The sequence below is a fragment of the Mugil cephalus genome, chromosome 9 (assembly GCF_022458985.1).
Source record: "Mugil cephalus isolate CIBA_MC_2020 chromosome 9, CIBA_Mcephalus_1.1, whole genome shotgun sequence".
Taxonomy (NCBI): Eukaryota; Metazoa; Chordata; class Actinopteri; order Mugiliformes; family Mugilidae; genus Mugil; species Mugil cephalus.
This window is the reverse complement of record NC_061778.1, coordinates 23,882,275-23,907,110: the sequence shown is the minus strand read 5'-3', so window position 1 is coordinate 23,907,110 and position 24,836 is coordinate 23,882,275. Positions and strand designations below refer to the sequence as shown.

At 40.7% G+C, this 24,836-nt stretch overlaps 1 protein-coding gene across 4 annotated transcripts in view; it reads left to right on the top strand.

The window, feature by feature from the left end:
• dscamb (Down syndrome cell adhesion molecule b) overlaps positions 1-24,836 on the top strand; it is a 113,708-nt gene that overhangs the window by 63,606 nt on the left and 25,266 nt on the right. For all 4 annotated transcript variants that reach the window (XM_047594824.1, XM_047594825.1, XM_047594826.1 and 1 more), the window contains exons 4-11: positions 10,044-10,190; positions 11,301-11,579; positions 12,474-12,749; positions 13,721-14,017; positions 14,904-15,176; positions 18,023-18,301; positions 18,504-18,623; positions 20,508-20,687. In XM_047594824.1, coding sequence (XP_047450780.1) covers positions 10,044-10,190; positions 11,301-11,579; positions 12,474-12,749; positions 13,721-14,017; positions 14,904-15,176; positions 18,023-18,301; positions 18,504-18,623; positions 20,508-20,687 — 1,851 coding nt within the window. The remainder of the gene's footprint in view (positions 1-10,043; positions 10,191-11,300; positions 11,580-12,473; positions 12,750-13,720; positions 14,018-14,903; positions 15,177-18,022; positions 18,302-18,503; positions 18,624-20,507; positions 20,688-24,836) is intronic.

The window sequence follows — 24,836 nt, the reverse complement described above, 5'->3', positions numbered from 1 at the left end:
TACAGGCCATTACAATTTGTTTCTCAAATTGTATCTTCGGGACACACTGTCAGCACTGCTCAGATTGTATTTACAGAGCAGATGCAGACATCAATAATTTATCTACCTGGGTTGTAGGGGTAACAACGTGCTGTAGGCATCATTAACTACTTGCTTGCGCTGGTGGTGCAGCTTTAAATTGTCTTGTTCTGGTAGGTTCCTTGCAGCTTTGTCTCCCCTCAAAGTGCTGGAGAGAAGTTATTGCTGTTCTTGTCATTTGGGATTTTATGGCGACGTATTGTGTCACATGGCAAATTAAATCACGATTGTTTTTAAAAGACACAGATATGAGTGGCTGTAGAAATCAGATTGATGTTGCATTTCAGTTAGCCACCTGACATAAATCGTATTTTGGATTTCACTCAATTCAGTTTGCAGTAAATTAATTTAGAGATATTTCAGTTTCATAACAAGTTTCCTTAGTTATTCAAGAGATTTTCGCAAAGCTGATGTCAACATTGGTTTTGGATATTTGTTGTATTTCTTAACCTCTGTTTGGCACATCTTGTATGGAGCTTTGCCTTTGTCCAGCTCTTTTCTGATATTATACTTTTTAAATCCAAAATACTGCAATACCTCAGCTTTCAGGCCTGATGCGTTACTCAGAGTGGTAGCTTCTGTCATGTTTTTGATTTACCCCAGACTACGATAGATACTGAAGATCAGTATTGTGAAGTATTCCACATTGAAAGGATGCAAAAAATGGCAAATATCTAAAAAGAACGGAACCAATGAATTGTATGAATTGATACCGCAACTTTCAGATGAAGATCTAAATCAGACAATAATTTTTTTTATACCCAGCCTTGGATTGAAACATCAGTGATATTAAAGAAACATCCCATGTATGTATAGTAGTGGTGTGAACGCTTAGTCCTTATTGTGAACAAATATAGATGAGATGAGCTGAAACTAATATTACCTGCCTATTGCTAGCATTTATTATCTGTGTGTCTGGAAACCGTCATGTTTATCCTGCTTCCTTCCTGAACAACCACCTCAAACTTGTGTTGCTATTTTAATGCTGCTGTCCTGACATTCTTCAATGCACAGACCTGCTTATCAACATGCTGTTTAATGGTTCTGTGCTTCAGCAGAGATTACTGGATTGCTAACCTCATCAAAGACATCAGCAGCCCCCCAGACTCTTTAACCTCTGAGACCTGACTCTCTTTTTCAGCAGTTTTTGTGTTGTGTGTGTGTGTGAGCAAGTGCATGCCTGCAGCCTAGCTCAGCAAGCTTCTATACATTAATGTAAAATTAATCTCCTCTCCATGCAGTCGCGTACAAAGGTGCTCTCCCATCGCGACATAAACCTTCTCTTCACTGCATACTGCAGTGTCGCTCCTTCTTTAGCTCCATCATTGTGCCATAATGTCATTTCACATCATGGGTTTGGACTTATAGTGAACACGATGTCGATATTGGCAACGCTGGTTCAAAAAGTGCCTGTTTGGAGAAGGATGTTCGCAGCATGCAGCTTTCTTGAGAACTGCTCATCCAAACATAATGTAGCATATATACGGAACATAAGACAGCGCCCCCCCTGGTGATGAAGGCCTGCTGAGGATGAGGACATGCTGTTCTGAAAATGTAAAAGAAGAAAAACTTTTAGCAAAAGGATGACAATCGCTCATCCAAATGACTTTCAACTTGTTACTTCCAGCGATACACTTGGCAAGTCTGAAGTTTTGTGTACAGTTTGAATGACTTCTGTCGTGATGTTGCAGTAAATGTTTATTTATTGTGTACAATGACGACACACTGTTTCCACTAAATCTGCAGCCTGCTACAGAAGCAGTCAGCCCAGGGCACATTCTGAAGAAGGGTGGGGGGTCATGATTTATTAAAATGACATCTTTCATTTGTTAAGTTGTTTATTAAATATGAATTGTCCATCTCATGGCAGTTGGGCACTTTTTGCATGAATTATAATGCACAAATTATTTATGGTAAATGAAAACCCATGTTTAATTTAAACCAGTGGTGGTATAAGGCTACCAATCACTGGCTTTCACTCTGTCCTCCTTGTAACACTTCCCTACTTGGAAATGCCTCTTTAAGATAAAGTGGATGGCATTTGAGTGTTATTTGAACAGATCATGTTTGAATGATGGATCCAGACTCGTGGCTTTAAATGTTGTTTTGTTGCTGCTGCAACACCAGGAAGTGGAGCAAAGTAATGACAACACACATAATGACACATAAATTTACATTTGTTGTTGATGCCTCAGTGACTCTTTGACATTTAAAAAAAAACTGAATAGCTGGATTAGGAATGATACAATGAAAACAGGTGTGTAGTCTATCATAATTCATCAGAGCGCCTTTAATTCAAGATTATTTTTTCCTTACAATCCTTTAATAATCTCTAATGTTTTACACACAATTTTAGACACAATTACATAAAACTGTTATATAGTGTATAACTACACATTTAACAAAGGTGAAATGCTGCTTCTGTGTGGTTTAGGATGGATAAACATTCTGTTAACCAAAATTTTTCTGAAAAAAAGGTTCTGGAGCTCAGTGTGTGTGGCATCCAACTGACTCACCTTACGAGGTGCAGTGAAAGGGAAGCTGAGGCAAGCAGATGACACCATGGCAAACACCCAGCAACATAAGATGCAAGAGGCCACGCCCTTGATTATTCATGACTTCAGTTCAATTTTATTTATATATGCTCAATAACAATACAGATTTTATGAAGATGTTTTACAAAACCCAGCCTGAAACCCACAGAGCAAAAAACTCCTTATAACAGGAAGAAAACCTTGAGCAGAACCCAGCTCATATGGAGGGACACATCTGCTGAAGCCCTTGAGACTTGTCACTAATGTCCAAATTAGCTGTAGAGACCAAAACCTTTAAGGTACCAGGCCGCTAACATGTTTTCATGAATGCATTTCTGCTGTCAAGCTTGACATTTTAACATGGAGGTCTACAGGGTCGACTTGCTTTTGGAGCTAGCCTCAAGTGGCCTTTTGAGGAACTGCAGTTTTAGAGACTTAATTTCTCATCCTTGTTGCCGAATGTGGAAATTCAAGATTCATCTATTGTTGTACTATAGTACCAGTACAAACATATTAAATTACACAAATATGAAGTTTATGTTTCAACAAGACTGTTTACAGTCGTTGGTTTCCTCAAAAAAAATAATTATTATCATGGCTATGGTTCAGTTGTGCATACTATTTCTCTTACTGGCAGTATTAATGACACTATCATCACCAGTACATTTAACATATAATTTAAACCTTGTTGCATCTGCTCAGAGAATAAGCACATGAGAAAGAAAAATATAGGTGCATGTTTTATATGGATTATCAGGTGTAATAAAATCTCATTATTGGTGCCACAATCATTAAGTTTAATTGACGATAGTATATCGTCCCCTAAAATATTGTGCGTCCTTACATTTGGGCTGTGTGTCTTGGTGAAAGAAGGAGTTTAGTCGATGTGGGCGTTTGAGACTGCAGGATTTCATTGCAGTGTTCTGACACAGCCAGCCACTGTTTTAGCATTCAGGACACAGAGGGGGAGAAGGAGAGAGACTGAGCACTAGAGAGCAAAGAAGCAGGAGAGGAAGTAGAATGAGCCAAACAGGAACACAGAGGTTTTTGAGGCTGAATAAGAGACAGAGCGTCTCTTAGCATTCCACCTCTGATGCCAAAACTTCCACTGAATCAAGGATGCCTTCTTCGCCGAGGCTTCAATGGCAGCTCTGTCATTTACTTGTAGTCCTAAAATCTATTCACATTGCAGGTGCATTCAGAGAAAGAGATTTTTATAGGTGACTTTTACAGGTGCTAAAGATTTGTCCTGATTTTAGCTCTAGCTTCATCGTCGTACGATTTTATTCAATAATTATCTTTATTGTTCTTCCCACCAAGTTAATCAAGTCGTCTTAAATTTTAAACATGATCTAATGTGTTCAAACCGGGCACAGCTTGAATTAAATGTAACTTTTAGGAGATTTTAGCCGAGCACTTACAGATAATTCCTCATTACAGAGCCTTAATTCACCTAATTCCCTGCACTTCCCTTTATCTACTAGATTATGTTGCCTTATCACACCTGTAGTAAGCTACTTAACTTATTCTGTAATTTACTTACTGGTACTCTTCACAGTAGAAAACCCCACTGGGCATCCCATCAGCACTGTACGCGAATACATTCCATTTCCCTTTCAAATACACTGTGGTAGTTGGGATAAGGGAGCTTTATTCTCATTTCTTTGTCAAGATAAATTTGAGGACCTTAGTTCAGTTCATTGTCATTTTTTCTTGATGCCGTTATTGCTGCTGTTGCTGCAGAGAGCTATAGAACTAACTAATTAACTATAGATATTTCCTGCTCGGTGTGCTGAATAGTCATATCAGTGTCTTCGGCTTCTCTCCATGTAGCCATGCAGCCCAGAGGAGCTCTGCAGTGGAGAGTTCAGTGCTGCGATCTGACCTCAATCAGCTCAGATTAAAGCTGCGATCCAACGTCTGGACCCCCGCGACCTGTTTCGTGATGCAGCGTACCCTGACTCTGAACAAGGAGAAATTAGTCTGAGAACACAATGTTCACTTCTCAGCACCACAGGAGTCAGTGCAGCGTCCCCTCCCTCGTGTTTTCAGTGTAGGAAGTTTTTAGTATGGCTAGTAAATGATATCATTTGTTTGTCTGATCCCACCACATTGGATGAAAATAATTAGATACATCTTTTCCAACGTGCAGTGTGTATTACGCCGCAAGCTAGTGACAGAAAGCTGTCTGTTTTTAATTTTAATGTAATATCTGCAGTGACACAGGGGAGCTGAAGTGGGCCAACGAAGGAACCACACAGACCTAGAACATTCACGAGCCCATTCATCATCCCTCTGTCTCTGCTGACCCGACTAGAACTGGGTCCCTCCTCACCGTGTCTGACTCACAGTTTACTGAGAGCCAGTCCCACCTCCATCTTTAAACAATAACAACACTGACTCACCGAGTCAACCTTTTTAGAAGTGAATACCCTCTACTAAACATATTTAACCCTTTACGTTCAAACCAGGTGCTTATCCACAAGGGTATACTTGTTTTGATCATATTCTGGATATGGCATTTACATGAAACACAGAGAAATCTGATATTCATGTATATATTCGTATAAGGTACATGATAAATAATAGTATCCTCCTAACTGATTCATGGATCTTGTTTGTGCAGGTGCAATGACGGAATGAAAAATACTTGAGATGTATCCTGCTAACACAAGCAAAACTAAGCTGCTTACCAGCTCACCACTGTCTTCTTTAGTGGCCAGCGCGCGGTGGCTAAGCATGCCGTCCAGATTTGGTTTGATGTGGAGGTTCCTGGATCAATACTACTTCTTTGGTTTGGATTTTTGGTCACAATAGAGATTCTTTCATGTTTCGCTCTGTGAAGGAAGACGTGTTAAAGGAAACAGTGATGTCTGTATGTCAGAATGTGTGGATTATGTTGACGTGTTGCATTGTTTACTTTCATCCCCAATTATGGCAACTCCACTTGCGAGGCATGAGAGAATTAGTCATAGGTGTGAAAGAAAATGGGCCCTTTGTGAAAATTAAATGGTCTAGCACAGCAGGCCAATCACTATACATGAGACCACCTGCTAATGGCCAGTATGCCCATGGTTGTTTTCCAGCACACTTTCAACTCACAAAAAGGAAAAGCGTTTAAAAGCTCAGTGAAGTTTCTGTTATGTCACTTGGCTGGAAGTCGAAGTTGTCAGAAACTGGACTAATACGCATACATTGTCCTGTTTTTTTTTTTTTTTTTTTATGAGTACCACCATAACTAGCAGCAAAATGTTTATCCAGACGTCTGAAATCAGGATATGATGTCTACATAAGCGAAGAAACACCCACCCACCTGTAATATCAGTCCTGCTTTCAGTGTAAAATTGGAGTTTAAGAACATTGTTTCTTTTATTTCTACATATGTCTCAGAGTTGTCTTTTTTGCTACTTTAATAAATTAGTTTTATTGGTAATCTGCTACTCATGTGGGCAGATGTTGACTGCATGCACAGTGGGAACAAACTAGTTCAGTTAGTGAACTGCGCACTGTCCGCTAAGATGGGAGCAGCTCGGCTCTCATTTAAATCACAGCGACTCCAGAGCGCGTGGATGCTGTGACACTAGCTCATCTGTACGTCGAGGCTTATTTAGCCTGCTGAGAGTGAGAGCCCGCTGTTGGTATTAGATTCTGTCTCTGGCAAAGTGGGGATGATTAGATAAAGTGTGTCTGGTGGAGTGGAGCACTTTTTCACTTTACAGTAGCAGTGCGTTTGAATGAATGGAGAGAAGGACTCCACTTTTCTGACGATAACGGGAATCTCTGTCCACGGGATGTTTGATGCATCTGGGAATTGAGGCCTCAATTACTGGCTTTAATTAATCCACAGCGGTTTGTATACTATACTAAACTGCACTTCACTACGAGTTCACAGTCGTTACATATTAGTGTTTAAATGTCATTGTACAAAAATTTCTTACTTACCGGCTTTGTGGGCAGAAATTACTCCTAAAAGAAGATGCAACGAGCAAGTCAAAGACAAAGCAGAGGGATTAAAGAGGCGCGGGTTGCAGAGAAGAAATACAATACAATACAATACAATAGCTCTCATTTTGAATCTCCACCCTACTGTAGTGTCCCCTTTTCTTGCACTTCATTCTGTCATAACACAATAACTGAGCTCTGACGTCTTAAAAGGCATTGCAGGAGCATAGAGGTGCTTGAAGAGAAAATTGCAGCAGCTCACAGCGGCTGGAGTGAAATACCATTTTGTCTCACTCAAGATGGATTCCACAGTGAGATTTCAGAGGACCAGTACAGAATCAAAATGGAGAAAGCCAGAAGGGAGGAGAGAAAAAAGGGAGAGAGGCAGTGTGTGGAGTGGACAGCATCGGAGGAGACGTCTGAATTTTGTTTTTGCTAGTTAGTTTTCAAGGTTTTCACCTTTTTCAGATAAGTTGTTATTTACTGATGAAATAACTATTTTTCCTGTCTTTATAACATGCAATCTGTGACTGTGACAAAAAGGCTTTAATATTAACTACCTAGAGGAGCATTTATAGAATAAACATTTACAGGCAGTCAGATCTCTACCAAAGAATGAATAAAAAAGTAGCTAAAAAGCAAAAATAACGATTAAAAAAAAGTTATTTTTTTTCTTTCTATTTTGCATCTGGCCTCCTCGACCTCTGAGAAGATTTCCTTTTACCAATTGCATACCGGCATGCATGCATGGCTGCCGGCGTCTCCGCACATACACAGTAGCACGCTCCCTCCCTCCCTCTCTTTATAGATTCCACTTGCTGGTTGCCCATCTAGCAGCCCTGTATGTAAACCCGCGAAACCCCTTCAGGACATCAAATCCGTGGAATCTGTCTGTCGGTTCTATCTAGGTCAATGCTTACAATAGCTGTGCAGTTTTGTTTTGCTCCTCCAGCCTCTCTCTGTGTTCCCCCCGGTTTGCTTAACCCCACAAGGTTGATTTTCCTTTGCTTGTATAAACATCACAAACGCGCATAAAATGTAAGCATATTAATCATACTTAGATTTTTTTTTTTTTTCATACATATTAGTCTCTAGTGGAATATTAAAACATGTAGCGGCTTGATGTTAACATTAGTGTGTAATCTAAAATTACATTTAGGTTATTTCTCATGCATTTTTATTTCCAGCTAATAGGTTTGGACTGTGTCATTATCAAACACTTGTGTCTGGTAACGCAGTAACTCAGCGCGCCACTGCAGCCGAGTGCTGCAACATGAAATGTAGGAGAAGGGCCGCAATTACAGTGTGACATACCGTTGTTTTCTCTCTGATCTATAGGGTACGATGATACGTGACCTAAGGGAGGTTGCATCTAATTTGTTAACCCACACAGAAAAGAGAATCCTCTGCACCTGCTTGTCCGTGCATGTTTGTCAGACGTACCGTGTTCGGGAAGCTGCCTCGGCCAAAACCACAAAAATTAGTATTCTGATTCTATTGTCCAAAAACTTCTAATTGTTTAGTTCTTTTTAGCATATATTTAAAAATGCATTATACATAAGGATGCTTGGTTTCACACAATAAAACCCACACTCCCCCGTTCAACTTAAATGAATTATTCACTGCTAATCTGCTAGCAGCTCCCACACAGTTGGTTCTACTTTGGGATAAATTGCTGATACATCAGCCTTCAGACTTGGGGTGCAATCAAAGTCAAATATGGAAAAAAAATATATTTTTTTGTCTAATTCAAGCAGTTAGAAGGTCTCCGATAATAACTTTCAGAGTCACCCAGGACTATTTTGTACAGTATTGTAGGTTGCACTCTTAATAATTTCCATGCACAGTTTAATTATTCGAAATTTATGTAAGAAGTCTCAACTTGATTATTCATCACAGTATTTGTCACACAAAGCCTTCATTTGTTTTTGCCTAAGTTTCCCTCATCATTATTTTGTTGTTCCAGTGCATCATATGTGGAGGAAGTAACACAAGTAACTCCCTGCAAGACCAATTTCTATACATCTGTTCTGCTTGGGGCATTTAAAACTAGAAAAAATCTTTGTAGAGGGAACTGATGACACACTCTGGACTGTAAGTGCTTAAGCACATTCAGTGTGAAATAAAATCATCAATAGATGCCAATGGATCAGTTCTGCTGGCAGCCAAGCATTCATAGACGCTCTACTTTGACGATCAAGTTGCTTATTTTGGTCAGTTAACCATTCTTTTTCCTCTCTTCCTCATTTTGAATGAGGGTGATTTTTATTGCATTAGTCCACAAATGTTTGTAGCACAGCTCTGCATCATGTTCTTCCTGAGCCCTTCTGTTTCTGAGGTTTAGCAGGCTTTGCATCTTGTGCTGATTCATCTGAGATTCAAATATTTGATTGTCGACAAAGAAACACGTACGTCTGCGTCCCAGAGAGCATTCTCACTCCACGTGAAGTCAAAGAGGGTTTATTTTCTGTAGCATGATTTCTACTTTTGCTCTCCTTCATTTGCTGTTTTCTAGCTTCTCTTTGTTTTGTTTGAATCATGGGTGGTTAGCACCTACCCTACCTCACCCACTGACTGCTGGGATAGGCTCCATCCCCCCGCGACCACACAGAGGCCAAGCAGTTATAGAAAATGAACAAACATCGGACGTGTCAAAACCAAAAGAAGGAGGGTTTTTTAGAAAATGTGCCAAACCCTGCAACACATTGTCCTCAACCCTGTGATATGACTAAACAATATGTCCACAGTGTCTATGTATAGCTGTGTCTGCTCTGGCCTTAAAGGCTTCCCATGTATACGCAGCCTTGGTCTTAGCATGCCCACCACTGCACAGAGAAGACAATCTCCTGCAAATTGCTTTTTCAATCAGTTTTGACATCAATCTGCTCCCATGGGAATGTGGCCATCCATGTGATGGCGGAGACGGAGGTTTCCTTCCTTATGGATGTTGACAACCCCACTCAGCCTGGTTTGATCTGCAGAATTAACATAATATTACCGTATTACAGAACTGGCTGTGACAGCCAAAGAGGGATTGGCTTTCTGTAGCAGACGCTGGCGCCAGTGAGGTTACCGCAACAGCACAAAGACAAGACAATAAAAGCTGTTAAAGGTCAAAGACGTAAATGATACACAGATTTGAATGTATTAACAAGGTTTGTTCACAGTATGTTTGTTTATGTTGTTCCACTGTGATTTCAATTCAGTGGTACAATTATTTGCGGTACAGTCAACTATAATATTTTATATATTGTTTTTTCTTACATGGGATACAGTGTCTTATCTCTTGTAAACTCTGTTATGCCATGTTTAATTAACAAATAACTTATGAAGGGTTTGTGAGCTTTAAACTTCACCAGCAGTACTAAGGAGAAAGAAATCATTCAGTTGTGCTTGAGGGAGTGAATTCTTATACTGTAAAAGTCTTTTTATATAACCACCAACTGCTGTCTTTCATGTGTTTCCACTTTCTCTTCTTATCTGCTCCAGGACAAAGATATCTCATCACATCCACGGGAGCCTTGTATATTGTCGATGTCCTGCCTGAGGATGGGTTGAACAACTATCGCTGCACCACGCGACATCGCTACACTGGTGAGACTCGCCAGAGCAACAGTGCCCGCCTCATTGTATCAGGTCAGTGCTGCATTCACACTGGGATTGACTTATAAATGTGCATATGGATACTTGGCTGAGAATTTCATATACACTTTTGATTTGGATTTAAACCTTACAGGGACAAGAACTCCATCTCTAGTATGTTTAGGATTGGAAAGTTTACAGCCCCCTTTACTGTTAATGTCAGCTCAGATCACAGGGGTTTTTGTCAGCTCTTTCTACAATTTCACCTCTAGTGCACCGTGTTCAGTACTGAGGTTCAGCCCAGGCAGATTCATCGGGGCCTGCTTCAATTTATATTGCACGTTCGGGTTAAATTATTGATGGTTACGTGAGTATGTTTAAAACCAGTGTGAGATACAAGTCTACAAGGACACAGAGCAGCTGGCAGTGTTGTTAAGTATGGGTAAATATTCTAGCCCTTGAGGCTGTCATTAGCTAGCATACTACTATTGACAGATGTTAAAATCTCACTTCCAGCTCCCTCACATAATGATGACCAATTTTGTAATTTAAACTCAGTTAACCTTCCCCTTGTTGCAAAGTATTATTACAGCAAGTTCTTCTTTTTCTTTTTCCTCCTTTATTTGATTGGCCATGTGTTTTCGCAGATTGAGGATCAGTATATTTACAGGAGGTCTCTGTTTTGTTTACATCTACTTCCCATGGCGATGCATTCAGTGTCCCATATCTGGCATGACAGTTTATATATCCTATATCCTATATTCTATAGTATTATGGAATTATTTATGAGATTAGATAATAATAATAAATAATAATTATAATATATAATAATATCAGTGGATTTCTCCTTACGTGTGATGCAACCTCATTCATGTAGTCAGAACCCACCTTGTCGTCAACAACAAAATATAAGTAAACAAACACTGCAGAGCAGGTAGTTTGGCAAGAGAAAATCATTTAGCATGCGTGCCACCTCTGATTTGACTGTAGAAGACGACCTCCTGAAATTACAGCAGCACCGTCTGCTTCTGTGCTCTCCCCCACATAACAAAATATACAGTATACAGAAGTGAATGTTGACCCCGAGAATCAATATTGGATTATACTGTCAAGCGCCTGGCAATGCTCACCGCTAATTAACACTAAATTCTCTGCTCCTTCCAGACCCCACCAATGCTGAGCCAGGCATCTTGGATGGCTTTGACCACCGAGAGGTGATGATTAATCATCGGGTGGAGCTGCCCTGTAAAGCTTCAGGCTACCCAACGCCCAAATATCGCTGGCTGAAGGACAACAGCCCTCTGGAGCCTGACAGCCGCTTTCGCCAGACCGTCTCAGGGTTGCTGATAGAGAGCGTGCAGCCGAGTGACGCGGGGATATACGTGTGTGAAGTATGGAACAGTTATGGCAACGCTGAGGTCATGGGGCGCCTGTATGTCAAACGTAAGTCTTTTATTAAAAGAGGAGGCTCCTCTAGTATATGTGGAAATTAAGCTGCTGTACTACAGTAAAAAAAAAAAAAAAACTTGTTAAAGCAGTGACATTGTGTTAAGAGTAGATGGCTAGCATGATTTCATAAGGGTGAAGTGGGTGTGACATGGCAGCAAATTAACCCATGGATTTGACTGACAAACATTTCTTGAGGATTATGAAGCAGCTACAACAAATATCCATGTAGACTTTCATATCCTCTGATTAAACTTGATCTACAGTATTGTATACATGTGAGGGAGAAATGGCGGACATCTTTGAAGGTAAAGTTTACTGGCAGGATACGTGAGACCTTGTTCAGGAATTGTAACGCTCTATCCCAGTTGGGTCAACAGCACATTCCCCAAGATGTACTGTATATTTGCAGAAAATGATAACTTAACATTGATTGACACCTGATTTTCCTTTATCTAAACCATTAACTCTGACCCTCATTAACTAAACAGCATGGTGATGTAATTGTTAGCACTGTTGCCTCACAAAAAGGAAGTTCAGGGTGGGTCCACAAACATGTCGATTCAGTTTATGATTGTAAACTGGCCATTGGTGTACATGTGAGTGAACATAGTTGTGATGCTCCATGGTGGACCTTGCCAGCTGGGATAGGCTCCCTGAAACTCTCAACAGGACGCGGTTACACATAAAGAATTGGTCGATAAACCGTTACACATTTTCAGCGCTAACCTAGAAACAGAGACTACAACCTCTGAAATGTAGCCATGCTGGTCACATCCCACGTGAACTTTCTCTCCTATCTTCCCTAATCTTTGACAGCATTACTGTTATTATATCAACACAAAATACATACAAAATCCTTCTTTGAAATCAATATTTCTCTGTCCACAGAGCCCTTGAAAGCCGTGATCAGCCCTCGAAAGGTGAAGGGCAGTGTGGGTAGCAAGGTGTCCCTGTCCTGTAGTGTGAGCGGCTCAGATGAGTATGAGCTGTCATGGTACCGCAACGGGGAGATCATCTACCCTGGCAACAATGTTCGTTTCACCGGACTTAACCGGGAGAACCTCATCATGGAGGGAATGTCGAAAAGTGACGGCGGAGCTTACCAGTGCTTCGCCAGGAAGGGCAAAATGTCGGCACAGGATTTTGTGCAGGTTATCCTCGAAGGTAATAAAGTTACCCGTGCACACAAATGCTGACCAAAAGCCACAGTGCAGCAGCTGTCCTATGCATAATCAGTGAGTTAGCACAAAAAGATTCAGGCCTTGAAGATCAATACTAGCTTTATGCATTAATGGCACGCTGCTGTGATTCTCTGCCGCCACTAGTATGATTGTCCCAGACTTCACAAACACGTACAAAAATACACGCACACACTCTTTAATCCAATAGCTTACCTTGGCAGCGTTGCTTAGGCAACTGTCTCCTGTGGCCACAGAGCTGTAAAAAGAAGATATTGATAATCTATAATCACGTGGAATAGACCTAGATTATCAAAGAGCAGCAGCAGGCAGGCATAGAGATTTCAAAAGAAGAAAACACTCCCTGTGTCTAGGAGGAAGGCTCCTGGATCACTGTTCATAATGAAAACTCTCATATAGTGAAGCCAATCCTGACAAAAGTCAGGACCATTTTCCTTTCCGTTTGATACCATACTATTATTTTAATGGAAAAAAGACCCCAACCAGTAGAGATGCTGTAACATCACTGTGTCCATTCATAACTGCCTGCCAGACACTGGGATGAATAACTGATGAGCCAATAAACTAGTTTGTGACACGGATGATGGATGATCATTTCATCATCGTGATCTAACCATTGATTTTACTGTTATTAGATGCAATACAAAACCTTTATCATTCTTGTGGCCTCAACAAATTTACACTGCAAATTAAGGGCCGATTCACAGTTCAAAACATTGCATGGGACTACAAAATCCTGAACATACCACAATAACAGGCGTTTGATATCTTCTCCTCTCTGTGTTCCGTAAAAAGCTAAAATGACCTTCAAATTCTAATATTTATTAAATAATCTCTCTTGTTGTGATACTAGGAATTCATGCTTTGTCATATATGTGTGTTTTTCTTTGATTTTGGCTCCTGTTTCATTCCCACCACCTTGTCCCCTGCATGCAGATGGCACTCCCAAAATCTTGTCCTCCTTCAGCGAGAAGGTGGTGAACCCAAACGAGCCCGTCTTCCTGGTCTGCAACGTCAAGGGCACGCCGCCTCCCAGGTGCAGCTGGTCGCTGGACGACGACCCCGTCATCAAAGACAGCCACCACCATCTGGGCCACTACGAGACCCACGAGGGCCATGTGGTCAGCCAGCTGAACGTCACCCACACCCAGGTGCCGGACGGTGGGGTGTACCGGTGCACGTGCAGCAACTCGGCCGGTGTCGTGTACCACCAGGCTCGAATAAACGTAAGAGGTGCTTGTCAAATCAGCTCCTCCAAGAACAACAATACACATACCTGTCTGTCTCTGTGTGTGTCTTGCAGTACATGAGCGTTGGGTGTTTTTTGTTTTTTTTTGTTGTTTTTTATGTTTAGCTTTATACAGAAATTCTAATTGTAGCATAAAATCTTTATTCATATTTACATCTTTTGTTAGGTGGTTAATTAGTTAGATTTTTTCCTTTCTATCCGTTAATGTCTTAAAGTCTGTTTTTCCTCTGCTCCTTGTATAATTTTTAACATTTTATCTCTGCGCCTCACCAGCGTTGGCAATATTTTTAGGTCAAACAAATTATCCTGGTTTGCTGCTCATAAGCATATCTGGATAGGGTTTGTAAATAGCCAGAAGAAAAATATATTTCTTCAGTTTGAATATATTTATCCGTAGGAAGCTTGTGTGTGCGAGTGAGTGTTCATGTGTGTCTGCGTGTATTTACTCAGGCAGCCAATTCAGCTCTTCACGATCAGATGTTAAAGCGATTACTGTGTTTCCATTTTATGAGACACAGCACGTATTACAGCTGAGGTATAAGTATCACAAGTACAGTGTTATTTTAGTGTTCTGTTTTCCTTCAGAAGGTTAGTACGATTTAATCTGCTTGTCATTTCACCGGCTTCTACTTTAGATCTAGCAGTAAAACAGGCAGAAAGAGCTTTAAACAGCAGTTTCCTTGCATATTTAAGTATTCTGGTGGCAGGTACCTTATGTGAAGCTGTAGAGAGAAACGTTACGTTTAAATTCAAGATGTAGTTTGAAAGTTTTAGGCCTATTTATAAAAACAAAACAAAACAAACATCACTTCTCTTATTATCTAAATGTCTTTTATAGACAATCCTTTCTCAATCTCTGTCCCTTTTTAGGCCGTGCCAGCATCCGTCCAATGAAAAACATCACGGCCATTGCAGGACGGGATGCCTTTGTTCACTGCCGTGTGATTGGCTACCCTTACTACTCCATAAAGTGGTACAAAAACTCTGCACTGCTGCCATTCAATCACAGACAGCGAGCGTTCGAGAACAACGGCACACTGAAGCTGACCAACGTGCAGCAGGTGGACGCTGGCGAGTATAACTGCAAGGTGATGGTCCAGCCCAACAAGATGGACTCCCAAAGCGTCCATGTTCGTGTGAGAGGTAAAATGACTGTTTGTCATTTAAATTCCATACTTGACGCAAAATACAAACATTTACCAGCCAGTGAAATATATGTTTAAATTTCTATTAATAATAGTATCACCATTTTACTGCACTTTGAAACACAGCATCACATTTGTTTTTTTTTATCAAAAGAATAAATTAGCACTTTGTAAAGCGTATTTGAATTCTTGAATTCTTCTTGAAATGAATTTAAAATAATAAGTACTGGTAAAAGTACTGGTACATCCAGGAACTTAGGCGTGAAACTGATTTTGTTGTTGTCATTCATAGGAGTAATTAGCTACAGCAACCAAAACAATTTATTGCATGTGTAACATTGAGGTCTACGGGGATTGAATCACTTTTTAGAGAGATTGCCACTTGTAAGTAAGCCTAGAGACACTTGTTACATGTCAAGTAAATACACGGTCTGGCCAAAAAAAAAAGTTGCCGCCGAAAAAACAAGGTCACACACACTAATGTTTTGTTGGACCGCCTTTAGCTTTGACTACAGCATGTCGCAAGATTTATTTCCATTCAGTGTTGCATTAGATCTTGTATTGATGGAATAACCTGGTCATTCACTATATACAGGTAGTCAGCTGACCTCATTTTATGTATGCATAATGTTGCTGAACCCAGACCTGAGCAACTGCAGCAACCTCAGATCATAGCGCTGCTTCCACAGGCTGGTACAGTAGACACTAGGTATGATGGGAGCATCACTGTTGTTTTTCTTCGATTTGATTTCACCAAATGTTTAAGTGATCACTGATCACAATCATGTTTTTTTTTCCTAACACATTTCTCTCTTTGAGACCATGGTTTCCCACTATCCCTCCAATTTTTAATCATGCGTTGTACAGTTCTTAACCCAAGTTTAGTAGTTTCTGCTTCAGTCTCCTTAGATGTTTTCTCAGCTTGATGCATGCTAAAGATTTGATCCTTCTCAAACAGACTAACATCTTTGCCATGACCACAGGATGTGTCTTTCCACATGGTTCTTTAAGAAATGAGAAGCTACTCATTGCATCAGTTGGGGTTTAGTAACTTGTTGCCACCTGAAAAACAATCACCCATGCAGTAATTACCTATTTGCTTAGTTACATCTGGAAGGCAACTTTTGGGGAAGTTACCATTTCCATTGATTATGCAAGATGCCGAGAAAAGCTTTTATCCTTCTTGTTCCTTCAGTAACTCCACTCAGCATTCAGAGGTGTCTTACCCAGACATTAATTTTTACCTTACTGAGTCTCAAAATAAACGGTGAAATATTTCACCGTTCATTTTTAGTCCTATTGCAAAATTGTATGCTAGCTAGCAACAGTGCTCTGATGTTTTAGCCTGGTTGGTCTATTCTGAGCCCCGAACATAACTAGCAGTAACCTAGAATTAGAGTCACACTGCAAAATATTCTTTGCATGAATATGATTTGTAGATTCCAGGAAGCTATCAATTTATGTACAAAAGTTTGGCATTAAAGTCTTTTCAAGCTTTATTTAATTCCTACCAAAACAAGGCAGAAATGTGTTTTCAAGTTCCTTGATGTGGCCATGTGATGTATTTTAGGTAATGGGTACCAGCACCTCTAGAGCTCAGCAGTGTTTGTGTTATCTAAAAATTTTTAAAAATAAGTCATTTTTGGTTTTGAATGGAGCTTTGATTGTTATAAATGTGAAGAAAGTACTGAATGATTTCATGCCAAAGTCAATTAACTTATAGTGGTGGTGATGAAGGTTTAAATGATAAATGACTTGCATCCCGCTGCAATATATATATAAACACATCCCACCAGACTTGTAAATGAATCTAATATTCCTCAGTGCAGAGGTGAGGCCTATGGAAACTGAAAGGTTGTTAGGGATATTACAGGGCAGAGTGACTGATCTCCATTGAGATATTACAATTGTAATAGGTAATACTAAAATAGGGCTTCCCCATTATGCCCTCATTTCCTTGCCTTCATACAGTATGTTTGGTTGTTGTCACTGTATTACACATTCCCATGGAGCCAGGGAAACAGAAGGAGACAGAGAGTGAGAATGAAAGAGAGAGCGATGATATAAAGCAACACTTCCCAGTGGTGCTATAGTGAGTGAGTGCATTTGTTAATTTACTCTGCTCATGCTTAAAATGCGGAAGTGTCTTTGGGGATCCCTGGAGTCCATTATCTCCACTTTGTTGTGAATTAAATAAGCTGCTAAAGTACTGCTTATTTCAGTGTTATTTGAACTCACTGGACACTCACACAGATGACTTGTGTGATGTCTAGAGATTTCCCAGAGAATATAGCACAGGCAATTTAAATAGATCTTATTGTAACTGAGTCATGATATTATGGAGGCTTGTTTCTGGGTTTAAGCGTTTGAAACCAGGAAAAAAACAAGATGGTGCTTCTCAAGAGGTTTGTCCTATATTTCATTTATGAAATACATAAATATTCCTGCAATCAAGATTTTAGACCAGTAATTAAAATAGACTGCTGGATTATCCAGGATGAAAGAAAGATAAGTATAGGTTATAAGATCAATAAATAAGTTCAGATTCTTTTTAGTTTTCTGAACAACCTGAATGAGTCACCTTTTGTGTTGTTCCGTTTGTTCTGTGTTCAGGTAGCTTCCGTAGATAAAAGGACAAACGTTGAGACTGACAGAGAATTATTGCAGAATGTTTTGCTGTTCAGGTCTTTTGTGTTCTTTCATTGAACTCTTTAAGAAAGATAGAGACATCATTAAGATTACTTTAAAAAAAAAAGAGAGACAGTGTCTGCCACAGAATCCAGGGAACCAAGATGATCCTCACTAAAATCCTGTTTGATCTCCTCTTTCTCCTCCTGCCTGCAGTCCCTCCCTACATTCAGCCCTTTGAGTTTCAACGTTTCACCATTGGTCAGCGCGTCTTCATACCCTGCGTGGTCATGTCGGGCGACCGGCCGCTGGACATAACGTGGCAGAAAGACGGGCGGCCAATCCCCATCAGCTTGGGCGTGACTGTGGACAACATCGACTTTACCAGCTCGCTGCGAATCTCCAACCTGACGCCTGACCACAACGGCAACTACACTTGCATCGCCCGTAACGAGGCCGCTGCCGTGGAGCACCAGAGTCAGCTTATTGTTCGAGGTGAGAGAGCACAAAGAAACTAATCACAATTCTGATGGCACCTAATGGAGTGCTTTAATCTGCAGTGTTTGTGCAAGTTTTTTGTCTTAACCAGTCCCTGCAGACCGTCCAGACAGTTCCTTCTGTCTGGCTGAAGGTAAATCATAGTGTTGGGCTGAAATGAAAACCGACTGTTTATTTGTGTGTTTGTGTCTATGCACAGTTCCTCCTCAGTTTGTGGTTCAGCCTGAGGACCAAGATGGGATCTATGGGAAAACGGTGACTCTTAACTGCTCCGCTGAAGGCTATCCACCACCCACCATTGTCTGGGAACATTCCAAAGGTACTTTAAGCACAGTGAAAGTAAAGAAAAAAAACGTACAGACTGTAAATGAAGACAAACAAGTGCTTGTTTTGTAATGCTACAACACAAGAAGTCACAGCCATCTGGACTGCAAACATGGGGGTGGGGTATTACAGGGTTTCCACCTGCATTACTACCGAGAGGGAGCCGGAGACAGACTGAAGCAGCTAGACATGCAGGAGGTAGCAGGTGAATTCAGCCACTTGAGCAGGGCAGATGAAGAGGGGCCCCAGGTGTTTGCTCCATCATCCATATAACCAGGGATGAAAGCTTCACCAACAGAAGGACAACAACCAATGAGAAACAGAGTGTGTCTGTGTGTGTTCAGCCCTATGATCAAAGGAATGAAAGAATCAGATCTGTTTTTCACCCTTTAATGGGATTTGTGTGTGCGCATGTGTGCGGGTGTGTGCATGTGGGACGAGTAGGCCTCATGGCTGATTAGCGCTGTCTGACCGGTCCTGATCAGTATGTATGGAGAGATCAGGCCGAGCAGTGCGTCTACTCACTTGTAGTGTTTGAAACAAGCTTTCGATCCAAAGGAAAGCGCCATGAGGTTCAGCTGAGCTGCAGGTCAACTCCATGGCTTTCAGAGCCTCCTTCACATATTTTTACTGCAGTATTTTCACACCCCTACAGTAGCTCTGTAATATGTTGTTGCACTGAATATCAATCAAAGGGGACAATAAAAGTCACCTCAGGAAAAAAAATGTTTCCAGGGCAGGTGGCTTGGGAAGCTAATGTGTAATTTGTTGTAAGGCAGAGTGCAGTTTGTCCAGAGAATAGCTGTCTGGCATGCTTTTAATGCAACAGAAGTAGTTAAGATGAGTGTCTCTGGGAGATATGGAACAGTAAGTAAAGGTCAACTGCTATTAGCATAACGACTACCACTATTTGGATATGCAAAATCCATAATTCAAGCAAGAACACATCTGCCTCCCTCTCTGCCTCCTCAGAGCCAGGGGAGCAGGAACAAAGTCACCACTTGACCCTTCGCTAGCCACGGCCACTTGACTGCATTTTAATTAAAAAGCAAAAACCCACAGCTCCCTAAATGGCCTAATCGGTACACGCTAACTTTAACACAAGCTAATGCTCTGTTCGTATGTGTTTAATACCAAAGGAACAAGGCAGAATACAATGCTCTCATTGCTATGAGAACACTGAGGCTGCTCTAAAGACGTTATAATTCAGTGTCAGTGCCTACAGATTTAAGGCTAACAGTGCAGCTTGATATATTGTTCAACAATAAAAGCAGGATGATTATATTCTTTTCTATTAAAAAAGATGGACATTAATTGCAAACCCAAACCTTCAATCTGTCATTGACTTATATTACATAGAAATATATTGTTAGGTCATTCATGAATATGTTATTTTGAATCTGAAAACACACAAAAATAAAGAGGAATCCCTGGTTTGACTTAAGGGGAAATCTTGGAATCTCTGTGGCCAGACTGAGCGACGAAGGCCTCTCCCCTTCTCCCTGTCCCATTGCACCAATCTGCCGTCTTGTTAAACATGAGCATTATGTCTGTTCTGATTGCATCACACCAGCAGCTCGCCTGCTTCGCTCTGCTCAGCAGCTGTTTGGCGATTTAAGGATTTAGGCCTGGTGTTAGAAACATGTTTACAATCCTTCCTAAATCTGACAGGCTTTGTCATCAAATCCGTAAACACACACGCATGGTCAAATGAATGCGCACACACTTAGGGTCTGCTTTCTGTACGCTGTTTTAGCTTTGTTCATATTTTCCTCCACTGAACATTACATACATTGTAGCCGGATACTGTAGGAGTTGCACATTAAAGTGTTTATTTTCTCAGTTTTTACCAAGTCTCTCCATCTTCTACTTGCTCCAGGTGCGGGCGTCCCCCAGTTTCAGCCCATCCTCCTGAACAGTGGCTCTCGTATCCAGCTGCTGAGCAACGGTTCGCTACTCATCAAACACGTGCTGGAGGATGACAGCGGCTTCTACCTGTGTAAAGTCAGCAACGACGTGGGAGCTGATGTCAGCAAGTCCATGTACCTCACCGTCAAAAGTAAGAGCCTGCGCCTGATGCGTTATCAATAACAGCTGATGTCGAGCAATCGATTTGTATTTCAGTGTCTGGCCTGGTGCGAAGATGGGGAAACAATTACAAGTGACTCATAATACATTCAGTCGATGTTCTCTGCAGATTATGAAAAAAAATGGGAGTGAGAGTTACGTTTTTCTTTGGTCAGCCAGGTCAATTTGAAAACACATTAGCAGTAATAATTTCTGTAACACAAGTAACAGAGATGTTTTATCCACCTCAGCAGTCTGTTGAAATGATCTATTAGAAACACCAATAATTTTCTGTACATGTCCATTTGGATAGAGACACTTGCATCCTTATTCAGCATCATATACTTGTACTGAGGACAGGTCTCCAGCCTCCACTGAGCATTAGCATGTAGCTCCCCTATAGCGCCAGGAGCGCCTTCTTATTTTCATGGTGCTTAGATGTGAGTGGGGCTTATTTTCCCTTTACTGTTATCAAACTGGAGCACGAGGTTCCCTGCTGATGGGCAGCCCTCTTTCTGTCTCTTCCTGTTCTTCTTCTTTCTTCCTCTTCCTCACTAGCCAGATATATGAAAACATGTACAGCAAGTAATTACTCTTCACCTTAATTTTAAGACGGTGTGATAGGACAGAGGTCAGATTTGTCAAAGGGGAACCAAAGAAAATATTTTACCCCAGACCGTCCTTCTGCGTAAATCAGTATTTTTTTATTATTAATATCAGCTGGCACCTCATGGATATTCATGTGTCACTGTAATTAAGCCTTGCAGTGTACCAGGCTGAGAAGCTGTCAGTAATACGGCAGCAGCCTCAGAGATATACATACTCTGTTTTCATAGGTCAGCTTGCTGACTGTGGCACCCAGTTGCTATGCAGCAACTTGACCTATGGCTGTGCTAACCTTTTTTTCTTCCATTTTCTACCACGCAGAGAACAAACACCGACTGCAGCCACTCTAGATTCAACTCTCAGTAGAAAATCAAACCCCACACTTTCATTTTTAAGGAAGCCAGTAATTGTGGCATACAGTATGTTATAACCGAAAACTGCAGATAATAAACTGGACCTGTATTTGTTCACGATGGGCTTGTGCTGTATCTGTTGGACTCCATTATAAGTACCAATCTGCGTCCTTCAGGGTCAAAGAGAAAGCTAAACAGGTTAGACTAAGATGATATAGCTCAATAATCTAATCAGTGCTGTTGTTGCATTGAACAACAATGCAGTTCCTCTTCTTTTCTCTCCTCTCTGACCTTTTTGTTATTGGTCCAGGAGGTCTTTTAGTCCCTTTGTGAGGTGATCTCACAAGGACAGGAGTCTACTAGGAAAATACACAGAAGTCAGAAGAGTGTGGCCTACCTACTGTGCATCAGTCAGTGCGTTTACATGCACGTGAAAAAAAGAATTATTGCCTTTATCGGACTATAACAGGAGAGCTTAAGTGCATGTAAACACGTTACTCCGATAAAAACTACGCTGACATGAACAATATTTCTTCAAACTGATCTAAATGTTTCTGACTGAGTTTCCAACTGAGGTGTTTACGTGGACACATAGAATGGAATCGAACTGTTTGATGTACACAAAGAAGTTCTGCATTGAATGTAACAGAAATTTAATAGATGAGCTTAACTTTATTGACATTTAATTCATTTCATATGAAAGGATGACCTAGATCACATTAATTCCAGCTTTGTTTATCTTTTCAGTTTATTGTTTTACTGCTGTCATGTTTATGCCCTTCAAGAAACTCCTCATATCATCTGATGAACATGCACACATAGCATTTTGTAGAGAGAAGTGATCAAATCTACTGTGTTTATGGCTGTTAGATGCTAATATTGTCCTACTAAACAGATAATCCAAGGTTTACACCATCTTTCTCAATCTTTATTTAAATTTACTTTGTATGTTGGACCAGCCAGTTTTTTGATTGTAATAGATAGATGAGGAATTTTTATTCAGGTTTGAATATTCTTCAACTAAGATTATTAGCCAAATACAAGTGTCAATGTCAGTGCAGTAAGAATTTTGTGGGTGTATGTGTGCGGTCCATGTAACAGCACAGAAGGGGACGGTAGTAGCATTATCCATCGGGAGGTTATGGGCCCAATCATACCTGGCGTCGTAGTCCACTCTCCCCTGATGTGTGTGTGTGCTCTTTACACACATGTGAAGAAGATGAGATGGATGCTGAAGCATATTTTCCTCACTCTGCCTCCATTGCCTTGACACCAATCATTGTGTGATCCACTCTGCTGAGCCCCCTTGGCCGTTGGACATACAGTGTAGTGTATGTGTGTGGGTGTTTGGAGGAGATGGACAATAAATAATAAATACCCCATACCGCAGGATGGAAAGAGCAGCGGCTTGTTTATATAGCTTTATTGGCATTCATTTTGTAGTGATGTAGGAAATGAGTTGTGTGGGAAAAGTAAACAAGGATTGTGCGCATAGTTTCAATTTCATTGGTCTTATAGTCAGTTGTGTCATCCTCCGTAGTTGTGGCGGAGTGAGAGAGAGAGAGAGGAGAGTAAGAAGAGAGAGAGGTTTGACCTATCAGATGCACTCTGCTGTTGCTCCAGGCTTCAGTTTCATGTTGTACTTGGCTCTATCAAAGGGAATTTTGACAGCCACTGTGTTGAATTATGTACACTTACTCCTCAGAACTAGTAGTTTCACCAGCTTGAATGTAATAGTAATGTTATTTACGGCTTCCATTATTTAAATAACTTATTCAGTCAATATCTGTAGTTAGATGCTAGTCACTGGATTTTTCCTTTATTGTATTACCGTGCATGCATTGACAGTATGTTGTGTAAATGTTTGCTGGTGAAAAGTATTTAATTGTTGAACCATTCAAACACCTTGTTGAAAGAAGCTCTTATGACAGCGTGATTCCTTAGAGGGAACGTACAGAGCAACAGTGCAGGGCTTGTAATTATGCCTAGTTCTCGCACTATATCCACCAAACCAGTCAAACCTTGAAACTTTTCTTCAATTCAGGACCTTTCAGTGTGGATTTTGCATCTTCTTCTTGCTTCTTCTGGTTGTCTGGCTTCCCCAAACCTCCGAAGACACGTTAACTGGTGATTGTGAATTAGCTGTGGGTGTACATGTAAGTGTGAATGGTTGTTTGTCTCTCTTTGTTAGCCTCGTGATTGACTGATGACCTCTTCCCCAGTACCGGCTGGAGCAGTTATACATAATGATTTGGTTATTTTTCATTGATACTGGTGGTAGATATTTGATACTATCGTTTTCTTGAGTTAAAAACACTTCAAAATGCAATGATTTACATAAAACACCAGCACTTGGACAGCTGATCTTTGACCAGAATGGGAACTTCATTTTTCATTGCTCTATGGCACAGACCTCATCTAATGGAGACATTTTTTCTGAATGATCTCAATCATTTTTCTGCACTGCAGTTAATTATTGACTGCCATATACAGTATGTGGATAACAGTATTGCATGTTCAAATGCAATCAGGCCATTTACTGAACTCTACCTCTAATAAATAGTAACAAGGAAAAGCTGGTATCTATATGTTATATCAGGAGTAGACACAGTTCTCTTTATATGTTTTATATTTTTAATCCCGTATAATGTTTTTCTTTTGGCTTATGACTCAGTTAGCACTGATGCATCATCAGTGCATCACCGTTTATATCTCAGAAAACAAATATGTTCTTTGGGCCTGTGGTAAAACTTTGTTCGGCTCTTTTTCTGCTGCCACCAGCTGCTCGGTCATTACATGCTGGCCAAATACAGCCGAATATTCACTCATATGTCACTCATCGACAGATCACATTTCACATTTTAAACCCCAAACTCTACTCATACACTCAAGATGCTTTCTCAAATGCGTACTTACTCGCATGAGTGCTTTTATGGTGTGTAATTACACACAAGCACACACATAAACACTGAGCAACTGTAGTCATATTTACTAACACCATTATGTCTGTTGCTGTGTGTTCCTGTGTGTGATTACACATTTCATAAACATTGCATTTATTTTTATGTATAACGAAGGCATATTGTGTTATGTGTGTGGTTGTGCATCCATGCGTGGTGCGTTGTGGGCATTCTGCTTGAATGCAGCGTGTGTGTGTGAGTGGCAGCGTTAGAACTCTTGAG